Source organism: Labeo rohita, chromosome 9 (assembly GCF_022985175.1).
Source record: "Labeo rohita strain BAU-BD-2019 chromosome 9, IGBB_LRoh.1.0, whole genome shotgun sequence".
In the NCBI taxonomy this organism is placed as follows: domain Eukaryota; kingdom Metazoa; phylum Chordata; class Actinopteri; order Cypriniformes; family Cyprinidae; genus Labeo; species Labeo rohita.
Genome location: NC_066877.1, coordinates 21,149,149 through 21,172,390, shown reverse-complemented (window position 1 = coordinate 21,172,390; position 23,242 = coordinate 21,149,149). Strand labels below are relative to the sequence as shown.

The 23,242-nt window shown below is 36.2% G+C and overlaps 1 protein-coding gene across 1 annotated transcript in view; it reads right to left on the bottom strand.

The window, feature by feature from the left end:
• The window catches only part of clybl (citrate lyase beta like), a 71,066-nt gene extending 64,844 nt beyond the window's left edge, over window positions 1–6,222 (bottom strand). The window contains exon 1 of the mRNA XM_051119325.1: window positions 6,112–6,222. Coding sequence (XP_050975282.1) covers window positions 6,112–6,155 — 44 coding nt within the window. The 5' untranslated portion in view covers window positions 6,156–6,222. The remainder of the gene's footprint in view (window positions 1–6,111) is intronic.
• Between the last annotated feature and the right edge of the window lie 17,020 nt (window positions 6,223–23,242).

The following is a 23,242-nucleotide window of genomic DNA, read 5'->3' as shown; positions in this document are numbered from 1 at the left end:
ATTTTTAAAGCTTTTTTAAATGTTCTAATTAAAACAACAGAATAAGAGCAAGTATAATAAGAATAAGCTACCAATCCAATGAAATCAGTATCAACAAAATTAATCTGTATTATTATTGAGGCTCAGAGGTGGCAAGAGTGTAATCAAATTCATAAATTCATGTTGAGATTAATGTTTTCATGTTCAATTCAATGTTTTCAATGTTTACATTTTCAATACAGAAATATTAAATGATTTAAATAACTGAAAAGATATTTTTTAAATGAAACTAAATCTGCCAGTAGGTGGCGGCAAGTCACTGATATATTTACTGAACCATACTGTATCATTCATTTGATTAGTTCGAACAACTGATTCATTAAGGAATAAAGCATGCGACTGTCTTTATGAATGGGAAATGGAATCATTGACTCACTAGATCCGTTTAAAAATGCAAGTTCATTCATAAACGAAACACCACAGTGTTTGAAAGGAGATGAGCGGCGGCTCAGTTGTGACTTGTTTCAGACTATTTTTGATGACGAAATAGAGCAAAATCAGTCAATAGTGTTATTGTCAGAAAATGTAAGTCACTTAATATTAACTTCTTGTTTATTTAACCATTGTATTGAATCAATATCTCATTTACAAAATCATTAAAAGCTGTCACTCATCTTAGTTCATAGTGATCTCACAAAGTTCCATTATAATCAATGAAGCTCTCTACACTGCACAATGAATCTCTTATTTACACTCTCTCTACACTTTATGCAAGGATTCTTGAGAAATGTCTGAGATACATTACTCAACGTTTGCAAAAACATGTAGAAACCTTTGAAGCTCCCCTCAGCGCAAACACAAATATGCTGATCGGGTCACTCGCACATGGTGCTCCTAAATATTTTTCCATAGTCGCACGCTGTAGATTTCAGCGTTTCAGAAATGGCTGCACTGTAGCACTTTATTAATTGGAAGAAAAGGTATGAGTATTATTATTAAATATGTATCTGAAAGTTCTTTTAAATTTCAGCTAACTGTCTCCACAGTATATCATAATAATTTTGTGCCACTCTCAAGTTGAAACTCGTGTGAATCAAAGGCAAAGTTTCAACATCCCATCGCTGTTATGTCTGAAAACAGCGAATATTCCCAAAACTGTTCATTTAATCCGAGCACAAGCTCGATCGGTGAACCGCACGAGTCCAGGGGTCTGGCTCTAGAACAAGATTCTATTGTTGCATTGTTCACACATTCCTGAAAGGCCATGTTTATACAGATGCGAGTCCACGGCCTATCTGAGGAGCCGCTCTCTGGCCGAGACCCTCCGTTGATCAAAGCTTTTAATGCTAGAGCAGAGGCACTTGTTTGGGTCGGTGGGGACTCGGAGCACAAATCTCCATCTGTTGGCCGTATGGACCTTCTCAGTTACCTCCGGGACGAGAACGCTCCGAACTGCCATCCCTCTAACATTCAGTTTACTCAGCTGGCTCCCAATCCTGTTACCTCCCCTTTGTTTTTCCCCCAGAACATGTGTTAAGTTAATGCTCTGTAACAAATTTCAAAGGCCCAATTTAGAGGGGGGGTCAACAACAGGTAATAGACCGATATATTGACGTACTGATCCGAAATGTGAGAGCGAGGCGGACGCAATATCTGTTTTTGTGGTTACGTGAAGAGCAAAGACACATAAACACAACCTCACACATTTTATGAGGGCGTGCCATTGAATCCAGCTTACTTATTTCACACTAAAACAACCTCAGGCTTGCTTTGATCACACCCGGTCAGCTGGTTAACTCACATTTCGGTTACTCGGTTCAAGCCGTATTCTGTAAGATGCTTGGTTACAGTGAGGCTCGGGTTTTGTTTCGTAATTGGATTAAGGCCACACACCTCTGCTCCTGTTACCGGCACCAATCAATGTGGAAATGAGTTGTCAACACATCACTATTTACTCAGCACTCATTTATTTTTCTATGGGATGCCAAAGGCTGCACCTACACTAAAAGGCACCAGATGAGGGGGGATCGGCGGCTTTGAACATTTAAAATGATCTGTGCTGTCCTGTTGACTTTGTTCGGAAATGTCACAGTCCTTCCACACACACAAAGAATATTAGAACAGGAAACAACAACAACCCTAATTTATCCCTTTCATGCACTACCGACGCAGTTGATATAAAATTCAAATATGGGTCTAAGACGTATATTAAATGCAGTGGTTTAAAAGCAATAATATGAACAATTAACTTGATGGCGATGGGCACAGTGGGATATTTAGGAGCACGCATTTAGCATTTAAAACAAAACAAGGTTCATCATTACAAACAGAGTGGACGAATATAAGTAAAAACCCATCGGGATTAGATCCCAAAAAGAAGTTCATTAAAAACGTTTCAGCATATAGAGCCCTGCCTTTGATTTATGCCAACAAAACCCTTTAAAATTGCTTTCCACTGCTTCCAGGTATCCGAGGGCATTTGCACAGTTGCTCTTAATTGAAAAAGTTATAGTAGCACATTACACTTCATGGTTTTATAACCAGTACTATAAAGCCTTGGCAGGCCTCGAAAGGGGAAGCTGCCCATTAACTTATAGGGTCCAGGCCCGGGAAGTGTAATTGACAAGCTCTAGGCTACTTTCATCACTTGTCGAGTTCATAGCGTCAATCCATGTTTCCTCTGGGATGCTGCTGCATCTTTGACACGAGGGTGTTTGTGACATATCCCAGTCTGCTTCCAAGCCAGTGGCTCTCGGGCTCTCCATAAAACACGTGCGCGCACACACGCATTCCGCTCACGGGCTTCGGAATTGGGTCCAGCCCATGCAGTTAGCCATGTGTTCAAATTTCCTTCCAAGCCAACTCAGTTTGCTTTGTGGCTTTTGTGGAAGGAGGAGGGAACACACATCAGCTCACAGTTATTAAACAAATGGAAAGCTGACGATAATCCAGGTTCTCTATACATGCGCCGGGGCAAACTAATTTAACTTAGAATGTGTGAGAAACACGTTCCTTTAGAGTAGCAGAACAAATGGATTTGTCTTCAAGGGATAACAAACATGAACTGCTGGTTTAATTAACAGAGTTAAACACATCCTCCTGGACGACCTCAGGCACTGAAACTGTCACTGGCCGCACTGCATATTCACATGCTAACTGCAAATATGACAAACCCTGGCGTGACAGTCACAGTTCACACTGTACATTAGCTGGCCCATCAGTAGAGCGCCTCTGGAAATTCATCTGCTATGAATTACAGCCACCTGGCACCATGTCCTGATGACCAATGCCCAATATGGACAGATTACTGGGACCTTAAAACCATGCCTTCTTTGTAATTGACATTTAAACTGTTTGAAGTCCCTCATTAAAGTCTCTCAAGAGGAATTAGACACAGATGTACCGTGTAGAAGTACTGTACTAATTTGCTTTAGTGATTTTGACCGGTTGTTTGAAATACCTCTGGAAAAGACAAGCTTGTTGAACATTTTTGAATTCTTAAGCACACAACATTTTAATGTCATTTAATAGCCATTCATTCATGTCTGAAGGACACAGATGTTTAAAATGGGAAAATGTTGCATACACACTATCAAAATAAAACTGAAGCATGGTCTTAGGCATATCATGAACTAAATCATTTATTTATTTATATAATTATTTTTATTCATTTATTTACTTATTTTATTTATTTATTTAGTTATTATTTTCAAGACTGGTCTAGTCAAAATTTTGGACTTTTCTCACCTGTTGAAAACTGTCTTACAAGCAAAGATCAATAATTGCACTAATCCATAATAATTCTAAAATAATAATGTTGCTCACTCTTAGAAAACTTTGGAATTAATCACAGACAATAGAATAGATATAAATGAATATAAAAACCATATATTAAAATATGATCATATATATATATTATATATACACTACCGTTCAAAAGTTTGGGGTCAGTAAGACTTGTAGTAGTCTTTAAAGAAGTCTCTTATGCTTATAAAGGCTGCATTTATTTGATTAAAAATATAGAAAAAAAAAAAACAGTAATATTGCAAAATGTTTTTACAATATAAAATAATGTTTTTTATTTTAACATACTTTAAAATAGAATTTATTCCTGTGATGAAAAGCTGAATTTTTATCAGCTGTTACTCCAGTCTTAAGTGTCACATGATCCTTCAGAAATCATTCTAATATGCGGATGTATTATTAGAATGATCAATGTTGGATAATATCAACAGCTGTGCTGCCAAATATTTTTTGGAACCTGTGATTTTTTTTTCCAGGATTCTTTCATGAATAACAAGTTTAAAAAGTACAGTGTTTATTCAAAATATAAATATTTTATAACAATGTAAATTATTTATTATTAACTTTTAATAAACTTTTAATTATTAACTTAATACATCCTTGGTGAATAAAAGTATTAATTTCTTAAAAAAAAAAAAAGAAAGAAAAAGAAAGAAACAATAAAAATGTACTGACCCCAAACTTTTGAACGGTAGTGTATATATATATATATATATATATATATATATTAAGAATCACTTGAGCTCAAAAGAATATTTAATTTGCTTTGGATACTATTCGAAACATCCATTCTGCAATAATAAAAAGCACTCTTAGCAAACTTTAGAATTAACCACAGATAATTCCAAGAATTCTTAAATATAACATATATTAGTCTACATATAGACATACCGTTTGGAGTTAGTAAGATGTTTTTGAAAGAACCACCAGGATTGCATTTATTTTATCAAAAATACAGTAAAACAGTGATATTGTGAATTATTATTACAACAGAATGTTTTATTTTAATATATTTTTGTAATTTTCTAGTAATTTACAATTTTGTAATTATGTAATTTATTCCTGTGATGGCTAAACTGAATTTTCAGCACCCATTATTTCAGTTAATAGCAAACATTTCTTATTATTATTTAATTAACATCTCCTATTATCATCAATTTTGACAACAGCGCTGCTGCTTAATATTTATATGGAAACCATGGTAAATTTTTTTCCAGTATAGAAATGTCAAAAGAACAGTTATTTAAAATATAATTGTATGTTAAAATGTATGTTAATATGTTAAAATACCTTACATTTTTTATTAGATGTCCTGCATCTTTGCTCAATAAAAATACTGATTTCTTTAAAAAATAACAAAAAACATATTGACCTCAAACTTATATACAGATTACTAAGTAAAGGCTGCGTGTACCATGTGTTTTTATTTATTATTATTATTATTTTTTTTTTATTAAATTATCTATTTATCTATCTATCTATCTGTCTGTCTAAATGAGAGACTACAATGAAGGCACTTTGTTTTTCTTTGCTGGCAAACAGTATTCTTTGATCAATAGAAGTTTCAATATTTCGTAAAATGTTAAAATATCTTTAACTTTTGATTACATGCCATGCATTCTTTATAAATAAAAATATAAAATTCTCAAATATAAATAAATAAATAAATAAATAAATAATAATAATAAATTAGCCCAGACCTATAGATTACTAAGTAAAGGCTGCATGTAACATGCATGTATCTTTTTATTTGTTTATTTATTTATTTACCTCTTTAACGACTACAAAGAGAGACTACAATGAATGCAAACAACCGACAGGTGTATAAGCACGCCAAACGCTCCTGGACACCATGCTGTCTCTTTCATCTCACATACAGAATAATTTTACCTCAAAACAACATTTCATTTGCTTTGGATACTATTCGAACCATCCATTTTGTATCTGACTAGGCAACAGGACTTACGTTTGACCAATAGTTTGGACACTGAACTTCAGCTCTCTCATTCAGTATTTTGACATCTATGTTAAGACATAGCACATCAGCAAAAGAGATACATGCAGGACTATAAACTTCGGCTACGCAAGCGTTTTGTGACACAGAAACAATTAACCTTAAAGAAACAGACAAACAAACATTGACACTTGTAAAAGAAAGCATATAAACATGTCAATGTCACACTCATAAAATAGGAGTTTTATCATTTTCTCCCTTAATTCTCTCCGCTTGCTTATATGACACGTCCTTTACTACGAATGCACTTTAAAAACGATCAGTTTTATAATGTATAATGTAAAGACAGAAATCTCCAGTAGGTTCAAACTTACAACACTGACTGTCTTCTGTAAGCAAGTCCTATGCGCAGCGCCATGTCTTCAGCTTTCTCACATGAGATGTTCCCATTGGCTGCCAGCGTCGCTATGTGTAAAAATAAAGAGTCTTGATTGGTCCGAGGAAAAAAATAGGTGCCCACGAAGAATCGCCCCTTTCTGATTTAAAGTCGCAGACAATTGCATATGTTCTACTGTTCTGCACTAGGAAATAATAGTAGTAATAGTAGTCGTAGCAGTAATAGCAAACTACTTCTACAACTGATAAATAATTCCTCAGCCTTTTCTATTTATTTTCATTTTTTAATGTGAACAAACATGCCTAGTATACTTTAATGTTTGGAAGCCATGTTTAGAAAATACTACCACATTACTTATAGAATTTTTGCAATATATGTGACCCTGGACTACAAAACCAGTCATAAAATTGAGATTTATACATAATCTGAAAGCTGAATAGGACAATATTTAGCTGAGATACAACTATTTAAAAATCTGGAATCTGAGGGTGCACAAAAAATCAAAATATTGAGAAAATCACCTTTAAAGTCATCCAAATTAAATTCTTAGCAATGCATATTACTAATCAAAAATTAAGTTTTTATATAATTACGGTAGAACATTATCTTTACTTAATATCCTAATGATTTTTGGCATTTAAAAAAAAAATAAATAAATAAATAAAAGATATTTTGACCCATACAGTGTATTTTTGACTATTGCTACAAATATAACCATGCTACTTAAGACCAGGGTCCAGGGTCACATATAGTATATATTGTGCACATTTTGTACATGAAATACCTGTATGACCTACTACATTTGCCAAAAATGTGGAGCGTATGACTAGAACACACTTTGTGGAATTGTACCCCACAGTTCAGTGCACTAAACTAGACTTTCCATTACAGTATGGCACATGAAGTCAAATCAGCCTTGAACTTTAACATACTTTTGAGTCATTTTATTAAACTCTGAGTAACTGAGTTAAAACATTTTATTTACATAGAATACGATTTAAATGCAAAATTACTATTTTTATAGAATGCCACCCACTGAATTATAATAAAGAGATCACAGAACAATTTAGGAAACTGTTTAAAACATTTACAGTTACATACTGTAATACCTACTTTTCCACACATTTATTATCTTTTTAAAAAATACAGTAGATAATGTACACTGAGCTAGTAAGCCAATACTCCATTCCGAGCATAGCCTCAGTTTGGTGATGATCCTGGTTGTCATGTCTATGCGCTGACGTGCACGACACCATCACTGGAGCGCACTCCAGGAACCAGCGCACAGCGGTGGTGAATTACTACTACTACCATCAGCCAGGTCCATGCGTGGCAAACAAATGACACGCAATATTTGCCATGATTAAGTCAGCAGGGGACTCTGAGGAAATGTCAGGTTTCAAAACCCTTTCTCTGGCTACGCGATGGCTGTGCACAGCATTGCTTGAAGGAAAGGAACTCTGTAAGAGCCAAAAAATACCAAAAGATACAACAACATCTATGACACATTAATTTGCACTAGAATATAAAATAAGTGTTCAAACCATGTCACACTAAGTTACTTCCTACATTGTTTTGGAGTATTAAAACTATATTTGGACAACTCTATATATACATCTCATGTGAATGTACTAAACATTCAGTGGTAACATGAGGTATGAAATAAATTTCATATCCAAGATAGAAGAGAATTGCAATCTATGTTTTAATACACAACATATATCATATAAACAAAACTACACAATCTGCAACAATATCACAACAGAACAGGTGTAGAATAGGAACTCACATTCAACATATTGCATATACTTTGAAATTCCATTCATGGGTTACTTGGAAACTCCCTTTTTTTTGCTCAATTCCTTTCATCACCCTCAATTGTCATCTGTTAATCCAGTTTTGATAGCATTTGGCACACTTTCTTTGGATCACAGCAAGCTCCACGACTTCTATTCTGGTCTCCCCTAGGAACCACAGAGCCCCCGAAAGAAGCCAGAGTTCGGTTGTCCAGAAAAGGGGGCCTGTGTGCCGTCGGATGAAAGTCGCTCAGATATACACACGACAAATCATAATCGGACCATTTCACTCTCTATGCCAAAACTGATACGGCTCCAGCATTATTTGATGGCAGTGTAAATCATGGAAAGTGTATAATGGCTATTGAAAGAAGCTGAATGTTATGATTTGATGCAAGAATATATAGAATACATATAGCAGCTCTTGACTGCCTTTGTTCTCTTTGCTCTACTCCGGTACAAACGGACAATGAATCAGCAGGGTTTGGTGTCTTGGATGTCTGGTTCATTGAAAATCTTGAAATAGTGCCAACTCTGAAGCTGGAGATTAAAGAACAAAACATGGATGACAAAATGTATGGATGGAAAGTCACAATCTAACTCTGGGATTTCAAGTAAGCCAGTGTTCTCTATACTTGCTTTATGTTTCATACTATAATGTGAATTCTGGTCAATTTGATTTGCTTTATTAATAATATACTTGCAAATATGCTTAATTGATAACAGCTACTTGGTTGTGTTATTCATGTTGTTAAACATCATTCACTATGTTTCTGAATAAACAAGAATAAGGTATGCTGCCTAATACACATCAAACACAAAAATAAGATAAATATTGTTTTTAAGTATGTCTTTTACGGAGTCTATGTTAACAAATGCAAATCACAAAGATTCCTTATGAGTGCCATCAATGCTCTCCCAGTGTTGGCAATGTTCACCCAGGGGTACATCCCATCACAGAAATGTCACTGGATTTGGTATGAAACCATGACATTTAGACCTAAGATATCCATTGTGATTTTCAGCAAGTTTTTTTTATTATAACTTTTTTAAGAGACGCATGTACGTTCATGCTAAAAAAAAATAAAAATAAATAAATAATCATATTTAAAATAAAAAATATATATTTCTCATGATGAATAAATATATGTATGATATTTCACAAGTGATATCAAAACAAAATTAATGAAAGTGCAATTAGTTTAAAAAAATACCCTGAAGAAATGTATTTACCCTGGACCACAAAACCAGTTATATGGGTTTTTACATCACCTGAAAGCTGAATAAATATAATAAGCTTTACATTGATTTATGGTTTGTTAGGATATGACATTTGGCTGAGATACAACTATTTAAAAATCTGGAATCTGAGGGTGCAAAGAATTAAAATATTGAGAAAATTACCTTTAAAGTTGTCCAAATGATTAAGTTCTGATATATTTATGGTAGGAAATGTACAAAATATCTTCATGGAACATGATCTTTATTTAATATCCTTATGATTTTTGGCATCAAAAATCGACAATTTTGACACATAAAATGTATTGTTGGCTATTGCTACAAATATACCTGTGCTACATAAGACTGGTTTTGTAGTCCAGGGTCACATATATTGTATCAGTTAAATATGTAAGACATTTTAAGCTACAGATATATTTAAAAAGATGTGCAAGGTTAATATAAAAACAGTTTAATATTCCTATATAACTTCAGTGATTAGTAAATAATAATAAAAACTCTAGTAGCATTTGAGTGGCACTAAAGTGGTTTTCCCACACTGCTGTTTTTTACAAGCAACTGCAATGCAGGGTTTCTAAACTATGAATCTGTGGTTTCCCTTTTTTGTTTTTGAGGGTTCTGAAAACTGCCAAAACAGTGCCGCGCTATGCTGCGGCGAAGCCCTAACTCAATACAGCAGCAATTTGTGACATTATCACTGTTCATTTATAATGAAGAGCCCAACCCAAATTTAAAGCAGGGCAACATGTCACAAACAACCCATGTCACGGCAACAACACCTACAACCTGTAAAACCACGATGCTGAGACTATTTATTCGTTGCCTTCTCGCATTAGCAGCAGCCTCAGTTTCGGTGGCGCCAGCAGAGGACGAGGTCCGTCATTGCTGAACCACCTTCTTCCGCAACTCACATTAAGTATTACAAATGATATCATGGCAATTTGTCACGCTCCTCAGTTCAGTGATGTTTTACCGACTCATTTACTATGATACCTTGTTACGGATCCAGCTGCGAATCAGAGGCTTGTCATGGGGCTTGGGGCAGACCCCCCTCTGCGGCTACCCAATGACCTGGAAGGCAATAGGGGATGCCAGTGCCTAGAGCATGTGCTGCACTGACAGAGCAGCAGGGCTCTGTCAAAAGGCCTCCCATACAAACTTTCCAGATCACTCTGTTTTTAACAGATGAGTAAGCAGTCACGAAGCGAGCCTTCGGATTTGTGAATCACAGGTTTCCTGTTTGGTTCTAGTGGCCCTTTTTGACACACCCTGTATCGCCTGCCTCCGAGGGGGATCGTGCGCTGGTGTATCTGGGCGGAGGGGGGGAGATTGCAAGTGGCAGGGTCACTGGTTGGGTTAAGCAACAATTCAGATATGTGCTTTTAACAGACAAATGCCTGTGAAGGTATCTTGTGAGATTTCTAGCACAAAGACTACGATATTGATCTGCGCCGAGATACTGGTCACATCTGCTCTTTTACACTAGCTTAAAATCAATGTATTTGTCTTTTCTATGCATATCAGATATTGCACCAAATCTATCCAGGCATACTGTTCAAACTTCAGTGATTTGAGCATAACTGGCAATGTCACAAAACATTAGCCCCTAGAGGCCCAAAGTAAATGGAGTAGAGTAAAGACTTTGAGCGAGATTGTGGTCGTTGACCCAGTAGCTGCTTGCAGTCAGGGTTGGTGAACCTGGTCTGCGCATTTCCTGACAAAATCACAGGAAATGCTTTCAAGATCACCCAACCCCCCATCCACCTCGAAAACAACTTTCTCACCTCATTTAACTAAATTAATGAGCAGGTTCAGGCCCATTTCAAACAGACAGAAAATAAAAGAGCCAATGAGAAAAATGGTGAGCTCTGCACCTGCCGCGTTTGAAGCGAACAAGCATGTGCTGCGTTCATTTTATTGCATATTTTCAGATTTATTTCTCCTGACCTCTCCTTTAGATAAACTCACTTTTCTCATGTGTCGTCTCTCTCTCTTTTCCGTTTTTTTCCCCCCGTTTCTTTGGTGACCTTCCACTCTCATCAAACAGACAAGGACAATATGTTTGCTTATGCCATGGTCATGTGATCTATGAATTGATATGAGTTCATCCATTATTCATACTCAGTTTTGCATAAGCATTTCCCTATCATGCCTGTCACTTACATAGTCAACATTATGAAAGCGGCTCGTCACCGGCACGGCCTCACAGTGGTCACAACTAGCTAGTTAGTACAGACATGACTTGCACAGGGGACATGCACCAAATGCCACTCCACTGACCCGTGAACTATAAAAACAAGCAAACAGCGACAGCAAGACATGCAGTGGCAGTATCTGATTATTAATATATTATTGGGGCGAGGAAACATGCCCCACTGCCAAGCCACGGGTAAGCGTGAATACATTGGCCCTCAAGTACACACCGGTGATGAGGGGAAAGGTGAAAACAGCTTTTACTCCACTCACTGGACACATAAAAGCAGGTCATGTGACAAATTGGGTCTAATTATTGTGGGCGTCATTGAGGGCTTATTCTGCTCCATATGTATTCTTTGAATTGACGCAACATCATGCCTGCAGCTCAAGAACGGTAATTATTTAGTTGAAACTGCTTAAGTATAAAACAGTACAGAGTACAATAATACTAATAAAAGACTGTAAAAATGTAAAAACCTGTTAATTGGTTAAAGGTGATCTAATGGGACATTCAAAGGAGAAATTAACTTCCAGAACAAAAAATTTACAGGTAATTTACTCACCCCCTTGTCATCCAAGAAGTTCGTGTCTTTCTTTCTTCACTCGATAAGAAATTATGTTTCTTGAGGAAAAAATTCAGGAATTATCTCCATATAATGGACTTCAATGGTGCCCCCAAGTTTGAACTTCCAAAATGCAGTTTAAATGCAGCTTCAAATGGCGCCGTGAAAGAAGGGTCTTATCTAGCAAAATGATCAGTGATTTTCAAAAACAAACTGACAATTTATATACTTTTTAACCTCAAATGCTCTGCGTGAATTCAGTTTTTTTTTTTCCCGGTTCAATACGGTCAATACAGTTAGGGTATGTCGAAAAACTCCCAATAAGTAAATGACTGACTTTTTGTTATTGCCCCACCTAGAGGGTCCAGCTGGCCTACATGTTACTGAAGCTTTTCCTTTTCCTCAAGCCAAACAAAGACCAATTCACACTATCCCAGCGTATTTTCATTATGTCCATCCATCAACTAATAAAATAACATAATTAACACTTTAAAGTGCTTAAGGTACCAAATTTGCTTGAGTCCCTCAATACACCCTTAACACCAACTAGCCGGTCTATAAAGCTCTTTATGTTCGCACCTTTTTGATATAAATATCCTCCCACCCTGGGCATAGGAAAGCTGTCAGTAGAACATTTGTTTTCCATTTTTCACCACTGAGGGCTGTTCAGGAGGCAGAAGTTTGACAAGGCGTTAAAAATGTACACCAACACTTACTATTTGCCCTTCAGAAAATTTTAGCAGCTTAACAGATGGGGTTTAATCTGGCACCATTTATTTTCTTCCCATTTTCTCTCATTCCAATCAATGCCACTGAGTGTCCACACAATGCATGAAGGTGAGCACTAGACACCACTGACAAAGAGAGGTTGGGAACAGAATAGCAACTTCACAGTACACTTCTATAATGGTTACTTTTTTAAGATGCAAGTCAAGAAGCTGATTATGGCTATTTAAAGTTCATTTGTAACAGTGAAAATTCAAAGTCAAGCTGAGCAATGCATTGTAAGATACAATGGTTCAGTACACTGCATACTGCACATTTTGTCAAATGTATTCACACACATTTCTCACACATGCATAAAATTTGAATTCTGCACAGAGTACAAACACTATACCACAGAAAAAAATATGAGGAGTTTGGTAGAAGTATGCTAGGCCCAAACACAGAAACAACCTTCAAAAGTCTCCTTACAATAGATTTCACAATGTTACAAAAAATTAGCACTGTTTATTTTAACATAAGGTACTGGTTTAGTCTCATTCCAATATCAGCATATAGAAAAATGTTACATTTTAAACGCCAACGACAACACCGACTGCTGACATGACTCACGATGAAAGAGCTGAAAGATGAGAGATGGAGCTAAAACAAGCTAAAATGGCTTGCGTGCTATTGCGTTTTTACGTCACATTTGCTTTCAGTTATACTATCAGGTAGGTTTAGGTCAGGGTTGCCAAGTAGACTATTTTAACACTGTTGCCGCAGGTTGTTTTTCATGTCCGTGGGTTGAAGCGACCCCAACAACGTAATATTTAGCTCCTGGAATACTAATTTTACCAAGGGAACCCCACCAAAAACTTTTGTTTTTCCCCCATAATGCCATTATAACAGAAGACCCCTCTCAAAATACGGCTGGGCTACTTCTGGGCTAGATTTGACCCGTAACAGTTAGATGTAACAGTTGGACGGGTTTTGTTGTGAAAACCTGGCAACCCTGGTTTAGGCGTAGTACAGATGGTATGTTATTTTAAAACATCACAGAGCATTAAAGTTATAGCACCACTCAGTGCGAAAACAACGTCACATTAAACGTTCCATATGCACGTTCAACTGTTCCGGGGAAAAAAGCGAACATTCTTTTAGCGCCACTCAGTGAACTTTTCTGTTGGAAACTGCACTGTTATGTACACAGGTACGTCAGCAAGAAGCATATAAATCAAACATTTTTCTAAAGTAAAACTGTCCAAAAATGACAAAAAAATTACAACGGGAGTCTACGTCTCTCTCGCCTCCCCTGAGCCCATTCAGTTTTAACCTAAAGCGTGTGGTGAGTTTGGTGGGGGGTAATTGAGAATGAATGGGGGTAGTCACATGAGAGGAGGCAATGCCAAAAAGTGAAAAGACATCAAATGTGGGTACTGGGACAGCACTTATAAAAGTATTTGGAGTGGAATTTGTACCAGTGAGATTATACAATGGGCAGAGCCACGTGACATGATGCCTCAGTAAAATTAAGACAAAAATTTGTTTTATGGCACTACATCTGATTAGCACACAATGTGAGATATAACCTTTGTTTTACTAAATTTATAAAGCCTTTCCACACACCTAATATGCAACAAAAGTATCTGCATCCTTTTTCGAACACATAAGTAACTGAAACACAAGCCTAACAGGGATTACACACTACATCCGAGACAGACAGAATTATATAAACCACCCTATGAATAGATCCCCACACATCTGTTACCTCAGTGTCTGAGCCTCCACAAATGAGACTCGCTATGGCTCGGGGCGAGCCCGTCGGAGGCTAAGCGATCTAGACGCGGGAGATGCCGCAACACAAGACCGTGTTGAAAGCGCCCTGGCACACGTGGAATTCTGCGTGTCAGGTGGTGAAGTGGATTGAAATAGATATCACCAGCACAGCCCGGAGAGTACAACCCATGCCCGCTGTTGACCTGATACCAGCAAGGAGACCACAAAGAGTGGCCGAGTGACCGGGCGAGGCTCGAGTCGTCCAGTTGTCACCCCCCTGATGCTGATTCGGTTTAATGAGCGGCGTGCTGTCACCACACATCTCTCCGCTGCGTATGCTTGTACAATCTGGCAGCTGCAGAACCTGCTGGAGTCCACGGAACTCCTCTCTTCACTATTAAATAACCTCGGAGTACATTACGTGCGTTTCGCAAAAAAGAAACACACAAACAAAAGGGGAGAGCATTTGCACGCAAGTCTTAAGAGGCCCAGTCACATCTGTACAGTGTAGCTGTTGACCCTATGTGCCCTGCACATTTATAGCCTACATGAGGCGGGAAATGCTGACTAAGTACTCAGATTTGATGTCCACTGAAAATGTACTAATGCTAACATTAACTGCAAAAACCAACATTATTTATGTAACTCAGAATGCATATGAAAAATCAACCTGTATTTAATCTAGTCTGGACTGAGTTTTCTTTTACCTTAATTGTGTTTTGTTTATTGAAAATGAGTGCATGTGACACAATCTGTGACCCGGACCATAAAACCAGTCATAAGTAGCATGAATATATTTGTAGCAATAGTCAACCATTCATTGTATGGGTCAAAATTATAGATTTTTCTATTGTGCTAAATATAATTAGGATATTAAGTAAAGATCATGTTCCATGAAGATATTTTGTAAATTTCTTACCGTAAATATATCAAAACTTCATTTTTGATTAGTAATATGCATTGCTAAGAACTTCATTTCATCAACTTTAAAGACCATTTTCTCAATAATTTTTTTTTTTTTACACCCTCAAGATTCCAGATTTTCAAATAGTTGTATCTCGGCCAAATAACTGTACATCAGTGGAAAGCTTATTTATTCAGCTTTGAGATGATGTATAATCTTAATTAAAAAAAAAAAAAGTTCCTTATGACTGGTTTTGTGGTCCAGAGTTACGTTTCAGAGTTTAATTGGATAATGAAATACACAGCCTTAAATGTTGAACTAAATAAATAAATATAAAAGTAACAAATTTGGCAAGTAGCTATTCACAGCTATACGTTAAATTTTATGGTACGCATTTAGCATTATTGTCTATGACTGTCAAAACAGCTCTTATGGGCCATTTTTGGGTCATGACCCACCAGTTGAGAAACCACTGGAATAAATAAATCTAGGGTTATACAATTGAATACAGCTCTCTTTATAGGAAAGCAAAATCAGTTATGGCTGATGTGATTAAAAATACCATTTTCTGACAGGTTTCATATATAAAACAGATCCACCTTGAGATTAAGTGTTTATTTTTGCTTGTGACCAACCTTTAGGCCAGAGTTTTCATAGCAGAGGTTCATGACGAAAAGTGTATTTCTGTGATTTTGAAGATGTCTTTACGGACCAGCCTCCACCCTGCATTCCTCTTGGTCATCCTCCTGGAAAATGGCGTAAGGTTTACAAAACATCATTGTGGCTGTGGCACCAATTACTGTTAATATATGTCAAATGGCTAAAGCAGAGGCTTAGAAGCAGACTGATCACTCCGATAACGCCAACTGTCACTCCGTTAGCCGCAGCGCAGCCCCACTGGAATAATTAGTCCACTCTCTGTGAATAAAACAATATGAAAACAGCCAAATTGACATCTAAAATATGGGCTTTGCCTCAGATGACCTGAAAATAGGCCATCCCATACAGACCAAGTACAAAGGCAACATCTTCAAGCACAGAACTGCAGCAATATTGATTGCCTACATATTCATTTTATATTCATTTGGTGAAAATCAAATTGAATCCTGCTAGGAATCATAAACTACTCAGAGGTTTTTAAACAGGCTGATCAGCAGATTATTAGAGATACAGTGTTGGGAAGGTTACTCTGGAAATGTATTACAAGTTACCCTATTTAAAATGTAATAAGTAGTGTTATTATTTCAATTACTTTATTATTAAGTAATGTAACTGATTACATTTGATTACTTTTCTAAATTTCTAATGAATGTTTTCAACTGTTAATCATTTTCAAACATCTAAACCACGCAGGGTTAGATGCATCAAAATCAAAATACTTCATCACTTGAAATAAGATTATAATAATTTAAATTTAAAGCACAACCACCACAAAATGAGACTTTAGGATGTCTTTTTACTTTGAGATCATTCTGCTCTGTAGATCATTCTATAGATTTAAAATCAATAGTTTAATAGCTATGGTACTGTTTTTGAAAACTAATTTTTGCGTAGCTATGACAGGAAGCACTGGCATCTAACAACGCCTTGGAAAATAAAAACATTAATCAGGTTGTAGCCTAAAGTGGACTGATGTAATTGGCAAGATTTCCACTGGAAATTCTAACAAGAGAACCAATCAAAAGCATCAAAATAGCAGGAGGCATCATGTACATTAAAAACAGGCAAAGCAACAATATAGTATTCAACATATCCTAGCTTATTACAGAAAATATTCAGATGTAACCCCCTTTGTGATCATTAGCATTTTCATAAGTAACTGTAATTTAATTACATGTTTTCTCAGTAACTGTAACTGTAACAGATTACAGTTACATTCATTTTGTAATTAAATTATGTAATGCTATTACATAGAACTCGTTACTCCGCAACATGACTCATAACTTATGAAATGAGCATTGATTAGATAACTAACTTATTTCCTAAAAAAGAAACGAAAAAGGACAGAAAAGTTCCACTGACATAAATCAGTATCAAAACAATGTAATTTGGTTAAAAGGCTAAGTTTAGTATTAAAAAAAAAAAAAAAAAAATTGCATGTAAATGACACTACATGAAGGCGAGTTTTAAATGGCTTGAATTAAAAAAATACCCAAATTAAAATAAATAAATAAAAAAGTATTTTAATTCAAAATGTTTTCATATAAATTCATTTTCATTAAAAAATATGTTTTAGGATGTCTCCAAGCAATTTTTCACACAAAATCATATAATCTAATCAAAGAAAATTACAGCAAGTTCAAGTATCAAAATAACTTCACTGCTTAATTTAACATTAATCGGTTTGGAATTTGAATATTATAATTTAATTATGCAGATGTTTGAATTTGCAACAGTTCATACTGTTGTGTGAGGCACATTTACCATGAGTGCAAAACAGGACCTGCAGCTCTTAAAAAAAAAATTTTATATTTAACAATAAATATTAAATAAACACACAAATTAAATAAAAATAAAGCATAAGCATAAAAACAGATAAGAATGTGTCAGAATATAAGAAAGTTTCTAAGCAACAGGGATGCAAATGCTACCTAAATTAAGCTGTCACTCAGTAGTGGCTATAGTTAGTTTGAGACCAACTTTTGGGATGCAGTAAATTATGAATTAGAAGGAAAAAAAACATATTTGTTTGATCTTGGTCAGCCTACCACAACCCACAGCAGATAAACTCATTATCACACAGGCAAAATATCGTCTGTTGTTTGTCTAGTCGATGTAGGTATATTTTCACATCATATATTTTACATAACCACATATGCAGCACAATTACACAATTGTTACATGTTAAAATGGATAAAAGTGTAAACACATGTAATGAAATCAAAGGGGCCTGTTTTCGATCGAAATGATTTTTACTACAGTGAACTGAATACCAACTCATGAGATGTCACATTATGATACTGCTGTATGTTCCTAACTGTTAAACAAGAAAGTAAAATATAACTAATAATTCTCATAACCCAAAACTTGGAATTTGTGACTCAACTGCTTTCGGTAAAAGTCACAGGAGTGTACCATATTCATGGAATGTGCTGTGAAACCACCAACACTTTGTGAAACCACCTACCAAATCCAAATCAAACTGCTTCAAGATCTTTCCAAAATAAACCCACGCTTGTTACATTTGTAGTTCCTACCTTTATAAAGCTACTTAATACAACACACAATAGAAGAATCAAACACTTTTTTTCACATAAATAGGGAAAATGCTCTCTGTCTCCCTCTCAAGTGTTTCTCTCTCTCTTTCACACACACACACACTGCAGGGCAGACAGTCGGGGCACGGCTCATCTATGTGAAGCCAGCTGGCTGTGGCGTCCCTGAGAGCCGAGCACTTGTCCCCCGCTGAGTGCAATTGAGAAGCGCAGACCTGCCTTTACTCTACACACAGCCCAGAGCCAGGCCTGACAGACACTGTCAGTCTAAAACACAGCGACGCAGGGCCCGCGGCCTTATCCGTGCTCAAACACGCAAACATATCTCACCATCTTCGTGCACGTGTTCTCTACACATTTGTTTCCTTCCTAAAATGCTATTGTTGGTTCCCGTAAAAGGAGAGGCAGCTAAACGGAGTGCTAAATTTGAAAAGCAGCTAAACGTACGCAGGGCGTCTTCACGCAAGTGTAAATGAGTGACACCGCCAGAGATGTGCGTCCGAGAAAGCCACGTGTAATTGGTGATGATGGGAATGGACACAAGCCACATGAGACCGCTGACAAAGAACCAGCATCGCCACCAACAAAGGGCTGGCGGGAGAGATGACGGCTCTGAAAGGGGCAGGGCAGCTTCAAAGCCCGCCAGAGTCGTTCTTTTCTTCTTCACACACCCAGAGAGCCTCTAAAAAGTGATATTTCAGCATATCATTATCATTCAGCCTGGATGAATTCACAGTCGAAGATCAAAAGAACAGAGAGATAGAGATATATCATAATTACCCCGAGCGGGCCGAGATTTGAATCTAAATGGATCACATCAGCCTATAGGTGTGGACAACATTACATTAGAAGTACAGATTAGTTACCTTAAAGCTGCACGGTGAAAGTGTCTAGTAACAGGGGGTTTACCAAGGTAAAGCCAGTTGTATTTGGCTGGTCATGTGATCTCAACATGTCAGCCCCCACGAGATGACCCGCTCTAAGCAAAATAAAAAGAGCTTGCATTTTAGTCTACTGCTATGATTTAAGTATTCATCTCATGTGAATGTACATGATCTTCAACACGTACTAGTTATTATTTCTTTACATGTAAAACATTTTTAATGTGCACATTTGTCGTAAACATCGTGTATATTTGTAGCAATAGCCAACAATGCATTGTATGGGTCAAAATTATCGCCAAAAATCATTAGGACATTAAGTAAAGTGCATGTTCCATTAAGATATTTTGTGAATTTTCCTACTGTAAATATATAAAAACTTAAATTTAGGTTAGCAATATGCATTGCTAAGAACTTCATTTGGACAACTTTTTTGCACCCTCAGATTCCAGATTTTAAAATATCTATGTTTCTCACCAAATATTGTCCTATCCTAACAAAAAAAGCTTATTTATTCAGCTTTCAGATGATGTATAAATCTCAATTTGAAAAAATTTACCCTTATGACTGGTTTTGTAGTCCAGGGTCACAATTTAACTTGAACTGACAATTTGGTCTTTTACCAGCTCTTATATTATGTAAACCAGCAAGATTTCACTGATAAATTAGTGATAAATTAATTGAATTTGATAATCAGCTAATTCATATTCACATCCACCAGTAACAAAACACTGGGAAAACCCAATGTTTGCATTACAATTTAGGAAGCCGAAGGTTGCTAAACATGCAGTGATGAACCAGTTTAATGCAATTCTGTTAATTTGTATAAAGTAAACTACTAGTGTTAGTTTTAGCCTGTTTACTTGGTCAATGGTAAGTTTAATGTTTTCTTATAAAAACATGTTGAGGTTAAAGTAATGCAGATAAAAAACTGAACTTGTGTAGTCTGTTCATGTAAAAATCTTAATATCTTTATTGCTGATTATTCATGCATATGTTATGTGTGTATTGTTATGTGCTATGTGCTGTATGTTAGGTATGCAACATTTATGGCTTCACTACATCTTGAAGTGGATTTGATAGAATTTGGTTCCCTCTAGTGGTCAGATAAAGAATAAACAGGGTTTGTTTCCAGTTAAAAAGAAATGACTGCTTTATTTTAGCGTATTTTACACAGCTAGGAAATTTCCGCAGTCTTAATCTTCAAATTCGCATGTCTTATATGCAGTTTATTAAACTGGCTAAACAAACTGCTATCAATAACGAGCACAAAGGCTGCACCTGGTAGCCATGGCATTTGGCATGGCATTTTCACATCCATTAATAATTACTGTCATCTGTGTCTTAGGTGCTGGACCCCTGTGAGGATGATTGAGACCATTCCCCTGATAACTGCATAAAATGCGAAATAACACCCAAACACAAATGAGGAGGATTACTGGTCACATTTTATGCAGCATTTTATGAGCAAAGTCCCATTTTGTCATGAATGAATAATATAGTGCATGAAAATAATTCTTAATTGCTTTCAGTATTTTCCGTAAATAATGTTCATATTCAAGTGAAAAGAAAAGCAACATCTTTAAACCTTTTTAGAAGTAAATTCCAAGCTCATATAGTGATTTGAAATTTGATGTAAACACTAAAGTACAGTGACTGCCTTCAGTTTTTTTTTGTATGAAGCTGATGTTGCATGTAAAATGCATAATTCTCTCCAAATCAGTTTCATCCTGGCCTCCCTCCCCTTTCTGAAGAAACAAAAAAAGGTCAGACTCCTAAGAACTGACTTTCACGTGTTTTTCATGCTGTTATCACTTTCAGTATCTAAAAACCCTGTCTGTCACTTGGCAGCAGTGTTGGGGAAAGTTACTTTCAAAAGTAATGCATTACAATATTGCGTTGTTCCCTAAAAAGTAACTAATTACGTTACTTTTGCGTTACTTTCGCATTACTTTTTAAATCTGGGCAGGGCTTGCTTGTTTGCTTTTAATATGAAAACTTTTTGCTTTTAATATGAAAAAAAACATTTTAGCAAATGCCAAAGCCCTTTCACACCAAAAGTGAAATGTATAAGCCTGGAGCTGAAAGAAAATAAAATTCACGTCTGTAGGGTAGACTGGGTACAATTGAAACACCTTAAATAGGCTAACTTGCATACGCAACACGTCTGATTGGTGATATTTGCTTTGTATATGCGTATTAGCAGTGTTGGGGAAAGTTACTTTTAAAAGTAGTGCATTACAATTTTGCGTTACTCCCTGAAAAAGTAACTAATGACGTTACTTCATTACTTTTTATGGAAAGTAATGCGTTAAGTTACTTTTGCGTTACTTTTTTAAATCCGGGCAGGGCTTGCATCTTTGTTTTTAATATAAAACAATTCTAATGTAAAAGTCATTTTATACAAAAAGTATTTATGCAGGAGATCACTCTTTAGCTATATATATATATATATATATATAAAATGAAGCACAAATGTTAGTTTATCTAAAGTAATTTTTGCTTATTAATATGGTTAAATTGCATCATTGAATGTCAGCAGCAAAGACACTCATTAATAAAATGGGATTAAATACATAAAGTATATTTGTTTTATCATATTAAATTGTGACCCTGGACCACAAAACCAGTCATAAGGGTCAATCTTTCCAAATTGAGATTTATACATCATCTGAAAGCTGAATAAATAAGCTTTCTATTGATGTATAGAACAATATTTGGTTGAGATACAGCTATTTGAAAATCGGGAATCTGAAGGTGCAAAAAAATCAAAATATTAAGAAAATCACCTTTAAAGTTGTCCAAACAAAATTCTTAACATTGCATATTACTAATCAAAAATTAAGTTCTAAGTTCTACAGTAGGAATTTTACAAAATATCTTCATGGAACATGATCTTTGCTTAATAACCTAATGATTTTTGGCATAAAACAAAAATCAATAATTTTGCCCCATACAATGTATTTTTGGCTATTGCTACAAATATACCCCAGCAACCACAGTGCCCCTATTATGCCTTTTCAAGTACGATCTTTCATGTAGTGTTTCATGTAGCTGTATGTGAACATAAACTATCTGCAAAGTTGTGAAGCCGACAGTGCACGATAGATAAAGTTATTGTCTATCAAAAAAAAGAGTCGACTCACATTTGCCTGAACGAGTCGTCAGCAATTCGAATCTTTTTCTGTTACGGGCACACGTCACAAAGTAACATATTTGCATAATGTCCGCCCACGTTCTACGTCGCGAACAACTTGCCCGCCCACAAACAGTCAAATTTCCATGTGGTTTAGGTCACATGGAAATTTACACGTACATTATACAGAAGACGCTGTATCCTACGCTGTTAGTAAATTTGTTTTATATTCATTTCCAAAAGATGATGAATCTACGAAGATTGTATTTTCTAGTGATCGTTCAAAATGAGTAGTTGTGTATGTTATGTTGTGTAACAACCCTGCACATGTCATGCTAACCGGCTAAATCACGCTTCTGTAGTTCAGCTGTGGATCCACTGTAGTCTGACAATTTGTGATTGATGCAGCTTGACTGTCTGTCTGTCTCATTAGTTGAAGTAATGATAAAGGATGGCACACGAAGCGGCTTTCACACCGAATGCGGAAAGCGCTGTGCTATGAAACCCATTCATTTCAATTTCTTCCGCCTTGCGTGGACGCCTTGTTTCTGCCTCGACCAAAGCGCATGCGCAGTGGAGCGCGCACGCCGCAGACAAAGTTCAAATGAGTTGTTCAAATGAACTTTTGCCGCTTTTGAACTTTTGAACCCAGCGGCCAGCGCAGCGCTTTCCGCGTTCGGTGTGTTAATGCATTATA